Source organism: Cariama cristata, unplaced genomic scaffold (genome assembly GCF_000690535.1).
Source record: "Cariama cristata isolate BGI_N322 unplaced genomic scaffold, ASM69053v1 scaffold11490, whole genome shotgun sequence".
NCBI classification, from domain to species: Eukaryota; Metazoa; Chordata; class Aves; order Cariamiformes; family Cariamidae; genus Cariama; species Cariama cristata.
Window position 1 is genome coordinate 1,524 of NW_009595292.1, and position 6,869 is coordinate 8,392.

The 6,869-nt window shown below is 37.4% G+C and overlaps 1 protein-coding gene across 1 annotated transcript in view; it reads left to right on the top strand.

Moving 5' to 3' along the window:
• The first annotated feature begins 3,596 nt into the window (after positions 1–3,596).
• The window catches only part of ARV1 (ARV1 homolog (S. cerevisiae)), a 6,360-nt gene continuing 3,087 nt past the window's right edge, over positions 3,597–6,869 (top strand). Inside the window, exon 1 of the mRNA XM_009701566.1 lies at positions 3,597–3,602. Coding sequence (XP_009699868.1) covers positions 3,597–3,602 — 6 coding nt within the window. The remainder of the gene's footprint in view (positions 3,603–6,869) is intronic.

Sequence of the window (6,869 nt, forward strand, 5' to 3'; positions counted from 1 at the left end):
TATAATGTATCATGTTTCGTAGTGGATATGAACTACATCAGATCGTTAGTAGTCAAATCATGTAGTCAAAATTTGTCATTGGTACATGATAAAAATGTAAATGATTTTCTTTGGAGCTCTTTCATGTGGAGCTTCAAACTTGGTCTTTGAAATCAAGGAGAAGTTGAATGCTAAAGGACAAATATAAAGCTGATGCCTGCAGCCATATTACGTAAGATTTAGCACATCTTGTAAACCCAGGTCATCAATTATGGTTATTAATTTGGCTGTGATAATCTCTAAGACAGACTGGGAGTCAGTAGATGGCACTCGTTCCTCTCCGCGTTTAACCATTTGAGGACCGAAGATCCTGGTCTTGTGGAGCTGTGGCATCCCTTGTAGAATCAAAGACTTAAGTCCCAGTCGCTGTGTTCATCACGAATGCCAAACTCTTACAAAAAGAGTAAACAACAGAGTAAAAGAAAGCGCAAAGAATCACATGTTCCCAGCAAATTAGATTTCTGTCCACCTTTCTTCATGCAGGTCCAGATTGGTACCATTTTTCACTTACTCCTGCCAGTCTGTTTCCTCTGTCTGTGCTGTCAGTTATCGTGGTTCCGTTTCAGTCTTAGTCCTGGTGGTTCTTATGTGGTGCATATCCTACCCTGTTGTCTCTAAGCCTTTCTCCCCATTTCTGGCCACTTGGGAAGTGCTGAGAGTAGGAGCAGTCCACATGAGGAACAGGCAACCCCAAGCATGTTAGTAAGAAAATGTTAGCTCACAGTTTATAAAGTGGAGCTGAGAATGTTAGAGGATTGCCAAGATCAAAAGATTCCTTCAGTTGAACTGATCTGAATTGAACTTTATCTGTGTATTACAGGAAAGCACTGCTGTTGCGTCCGGCTACCCAGACCTTATGGTTTTTAATTCTTGTTCTACTTTTTCTTTTTAATCTGGAAGGATAGGTCCTTCTGCAGGCATTCTACTCCATGCAGGCAGTGCTGTGCTCTGGCCAGAGACCTGAAAAGTTGGTCAGCATCACGCTACTGACAACAAAGCACGGTCAAGGACAGAATGTTATTTGATGCCCTTCACAAACTTTCATAAGCAATGTTATAACGAGTTTGCCAGAGTTATGAATTATCTTAACCTGAAAACAATGATAGCTTAGAAGTCTTCTCCACTTCAGAAAACAGGAAGATCCCACTTACCAGTGAGAAACATCATTTATATCAGGTATTTATAAAACTTTGAGTGTAGGCCTCTAAAAACTTTCGAAAAGCTGAAGGTATTTCAGAAAAATTGGAGGTCTGAGGTGAGATTAGAAGGTGTGATCACTCAGCCTGAGAACAGTTTTCATCTGTCTTTGTGGAATTAGAGCATTGAGTACTGCTACTCTGTTGTAGCTTGAGAGAGAAAAAGTGGAAAGTACATAGAAAGATTGTATAGTGATACTCAAAGTGAGGCCACTGGACATGGCCTAGATAATTTTTTTGTTAAAAAGCTTTGGGATACTTGTGTTTCATTCCCATTTTCAAGTAGTACATGAAAATACTGACACATTCAGAAAAAAAAAAAAACACAACATCATTTGTTCTGTATGGTATTTAACGTAAAGGGCCCCAGAAAGTTAGGAACTGTTATATACTGACCTACAGACTTGCCCCAATCGTAGTTTAAAGTTATCCTTGATAAATTAATAAATTTGCATCTAAAAGGTCTTTGCCATTCTCAGGATGTTCCTGTCATTCAGCACCTTTCGGAACATCATCTTGAGGTTGAAGAAGCTAAGTCCTACATTTATTTTTAGGGTGTGTTTAACCTGATCTGGGCGTGATTGTCAGGTGGAAGATAGAAATTTGGATGCCTAAGCAAAATACCATGATTTTGTATTCTATTATTAATCTGTTGAAGAGAAGAATGGATTTTTTCCAGAGGCAAATACTAAAAGCTTCTATTAGGGAACATCTGTTTCCAGCCCACAATATTAGAGTACAATTTTGGAATATTTATGGTGCTGCTTCAGCTTAATTCCTGCAGCATTTGTTATTGCTCTTAAGATAATGAAAAGTTTCTTTGAGCTTCATATTGTAATTTTAATGCGGGCAAGCATTAAGGACCTCACAAGTGTTATTATCCACTCTGGAAATAAATTTGCAATGGGTACTGAAGAAACTAAAGAAACCTTCTTCTATCGATCATAGAACTCTGGATGGAAAGGTCGTGTCTTTTGTTAAGAGCTGTGCAAGGTGGCTAACTGCCACAAATTCCTCAAGTTCTGTAACTTTTTTTTTTTAATTTGTTACGTTTAATCAAGGCCAGTTTAAGCAGAAGTCTAGCCCAGACCTCTGGTATTGCACATTCCTTCTTGCTCAAGATTCATATTTAGTGAATGAACCTTTTTCTCATCCTGCACATATTTTGCTGTGGAAGTGCCATTACAAGAGACTGGTGGACTGTCGCTCCTTAGAAAGAACTTAAGGGTACTTAGAAATGGATAATCAAATTCTGAGGAAGCTCACCTCCTCAGGGAGACCTGTTCAATATGCTTTTTCTTCAGCATGATAACTGGGGGGTAGCAAGGGGGGTGTGTGGGCTGCGCAGGCGTGTTAGGGTTGCCTCCAACGGAGCTGACTTCTGGTGCTTGTTTTGCAACTCGTGGGTCTGGTTCTGGTCCTGTCCTGGGAACGTGCTGATGCTTGCCCTATTCCGAACCAGAAGTGATGGCAAAAGTAAGCCTAAGTAGTTCTTTATAGAGGAGATTTCTGTTAGTTATTTTGAGATCCTTAAAACTTACATGATCTGTAAATAACACAGCAAATCTTCACTGAATGTATTACAAACCAAACATTAACAAAAGGAACAAAAAATACTGTTCAGATAACATTACCGCTATAGTATTAATGCTATAGGGGGAAAAAACACCACATTTGGCTAACCTGGAATAAATTCTGCAGTCAAAGTGCAATGACTATAAAAGGAAATTAGCAAACTTGACTTGTACAAAAATAGAAGGAAAAGCATGCAATTTTTTTATTTGTTTTTAAGTTACATGTATATTGTTGTGTTTAAAAATAAAGTTTAAAAAATGTTAATTGTTCCAGACCCTAACAAAGGGAAAGAAATTATTCATTGCAATATGTAGAGCTCAGTTAGGATCCCCCTTGTGTTTTGCAATAAGAAAGCCAAATTGCCTGAGCAGTGCACACTTCATTTAGCTTTTCTGCAATTAAAAAATAATTGAAAAGCTCTTTTATTGCAGCAAGGCAGAGAGACTGTAAATGCTTTGAATGCAAAGCATTTCTGTGGTAAGGTAAAGAATCCGTCACGAGTACAAAGATCATCCTGGAAAATAAAGTATGTTATTTTTCTTGTTTACATAACTCAATCTAGACCTACTCGCTACTGGAAAACGTATCATATAGGAAAAATTATAAAACAATATTTTTAATTTTAGTTTTCTGAAATGGAATGCATCTGAAACGGGGCTGTTTTGTTTTTCAGCTTATTATGACACTTAGCCACATCCCTAATAAAGAACCGATTCCTGCGAGCAGCACAGCTAATTACATTTTATTGTTTAATGGTGCAGCTGGGATTAAGGGCAGTCTCGCAAGATGATGGTCTGTGTTAGTTTGCCCTATGAACCTATGTAAATGGACCTATATTCATGTTTAAGCTATGTAAATGTTGTTAAAATTTGCTGTATATGTAGTCCAGCAAAAAAATTGTAGCCTAATTTTGCCAAACTCCAAACCCTGGAAAAAGAAATACTGAAATGAGACTGTTTCACTGGCGTTTCTAATGTCGAGAGACTTGCAAATATATTCCTGGTGTGGTTTTCATGGTATTTTTCGTTCAGGATGAAGCTTGGTTATTCAATGTATGTTTTTATTTTCTGTCGTGTCCTATGATTTCCTCTTCAAGAACATTTTTCCCTTGCACCACCCCCATCCCAAAATACTTTTACTTAAAAACTCAGTTATGTTTTAATGTTGGAGAGAGGACTCTAAAAAAGTCATGTTCATATACTTTAGGAACTTTGCCCTTCAGTGTCAGTAGGTATTTCCTCACATATTTGTACACTGTATTGTATTTGGCATGCATTTGTGAACTGTGTTCACAGTTTAGTGTCTTTGATGAACAAAGAAGAGGTATGTCTTTTGAGCGGTGTTTTATAAAAGGCTGATAAACATGCAGTCAGAATTAACATTTCAGTATTTCTTTTGTCTTATTTAATACAACTGAGATGTTAAAACATATGTTAGTTTCCTTTACTGTTTTGGATTGCTTTGATCAGAAAAAATCTGATATGCTACACTATGAAGAACACAGTTGTACTAGCTTTTGAAGATTTCTTTTTTCCTTAAAGCTACCTTTGCTCATTTTTTAAAAAATTTTTTTAAGATAACTAAGCAAATTTCTAAGTTATGAAAATGGAAGTTGTTTGTTGGGTTTTTTTTTTTGAAATAACAGACAAGTGTAGTCAAATATTCCTAAATATTTGATTAGTCAAACAATTCCTAAACTAGTATCTGTTTAAATTCATTAGAATATTAAAATACATTCGACACCCTTTTTTTAGGGGAGCACAGTATCTATTGGACTTCTATGTGTCAATACCAAACATTCATAATTTTCCTTAAATTTACCAATTTAGAAGAAGATGCGTAAATAGAATTTACGGTGTCAAGCTGGACCTTTCTTTTCTGCAATGTAATTTGAAAGTACCTTCTAATCAAAGTAATGTCTGTTTTTTCAAGGAAAGATACCAGTTATTTCCTGTTTCTAATATCAGTTACATATTTAAGGCAGAAATTAAAAACTGAATAAAAACATAGAGAAACCCAGTTACTTCTTTGTATCATTTTAGAACTGGTTATGATAACTGAGGTGTTTCTTTGAGAAAGCCCAAAGAAGACTGAAAAAGCTGGGGTTTGGTAAATATGTAAAGATGTAAAGATCTTACAAGTAAGCATGCAAGCAGTTCTCCATAGCTGAGCTGCTCACACTGATCTTCTCTGAAAGTGTTGGTGGTTATTGATGTCTGTAAAGTTACATCACTTTAACTGGATAAAGCTATTGAGTTAAACCTATGTGTACTTCAAGTACATTAGTCCTTGCCTGCGTTGATTTTGCTGAAGTCAGGCTCTAGTTACAAGTTTCTTTCCCAGGCATTTAAGGTTAGTGTCAGAAGTTTTAGTAGTACAGCTGGAAAAAAATAACAAAAAAGCCAGGCGTGGAGAAAAATTCATCCTAGAGGGTCTATTGATTCTGTAATGTTCTCCTGGCATAGCAAGTGTCATCATTTTGTCCAATTAGTCTGTGGTAGTGCACAGTTTTTCTGTACCTCTTAATTGGAAGTTTTTTCATCGGTGTTTGGTTGGGACCCTCCACCTGAAAAGATCATTCTTTACTCTTCTCAGAAAGGTTTTTGACCCTGGTCAAAAAATATTCTGTTGTAGGAAAATTTGAGAGCATAATAAATCCTAGGGTGTGTAGGATATCCTTCATCTAACCTTTATGACACCCATTGTGTTCAAGAATAATCTTGTTTTGTATGTGCTTGTCCAGTGCTTGTGTGAATAAGCCTATAAAAAAAAATTGGAGTTTTCCTGTGCTACATCAACCCGGAGATTTGACATATGTAAATTACCACCTATAAGAAAATCTGTTCATGATTTCCCTGTAGAAAGAAATGAAGCAAGACACTGCCTTTAATTATAGTTGCAATTCCTTTTTCACTCTATTAAATCCTGTAGCTGTGGTCTTCTGTTAATTATGTCCTTTTTTCCATCTCGCTTACTTTAATTTTAGACCTACCAAACTGTTGGTTAATTGAGTCAGTTTTTTAATTCATTACCTCTAACTTGCGTACTGACATACAGAGTATTTTTTTTTCTAATCCAAATGAGTTTGTTGGTTTTTTTCTTGACCTGGACCAAGAATCACTGATTAGTGGTAGCAACGTTCCTTAGACAATCTGTTCAACTTACACATTTGTTTTGATGTTTTTCTTGATACGGATGTTGGACTTTTGAGTCAATTTGCTAGTGACGTTTTGCATTCTCAAGTTCTGCAATAGTAATTCCGGTAAATAGCAAGGAAAAGTTAACTGTGGACACAAGGAATCCCTATAAAATTGAAAAAAACTTTTTATTCTTTCCTGGGAGTTTGTCTGTAGTGTGTGTGTTGTCTAATGGTGCATTTTTGACTGTTCGAGCATTTCAGAAAGCCGTGGGCGTAGGTTTCTCTCCTGGCAGTGCAGAGCCGTGCACCCATTAAACTGGAAATCGAGATGGTTTCTATGACTGCTGTACTCTGCGCCTGGCAGCTAATGTGAAGGCCCAGGGGAGCGGGATTAAGGGAGGACAGGTTGGAGGAAACGAGGAGCCGGACTGGAGGATCGGCAGCAGGAGAAAGCTGACCTACAAGTGAGCACCCTTCTGCAGGAGCACTGCTTTGAGCTGAAGTGGTTGCTGCGATCGAGTGCTGCCGCTCCTCAGCTCTCTGCTAGAAGTTATTTCCCCCTCAGGTCTGCTAGATGAGCCTTTTGTAAGACTGTTATTTAACTGTTCTTGTCACGGTATGATAGCCTTTTGTGAGCCCCTCTCATTTAACTCAAGTCAAGGAGCGATCACTCGCACAGGTAAGTCAATAAATCTGAAGGAGGTTGATGACAAGCAGTTGTAGTGTCAAGGGAAGGGAAGCAGTTTTTGTGGATGGATTAAAAACCTATTGAAAATGAAGATTACATTAAGGAAAGACTAATAAGAATGGAATAGCTAGTTTGGATTTATGCAGATGTACCAGGATTAGAGGAACATTTCATAAACTCATGCTTTCTTCCCCCCCCCCCCCCCCATTTTTCTTCTTTTTTTGCTTTTAAG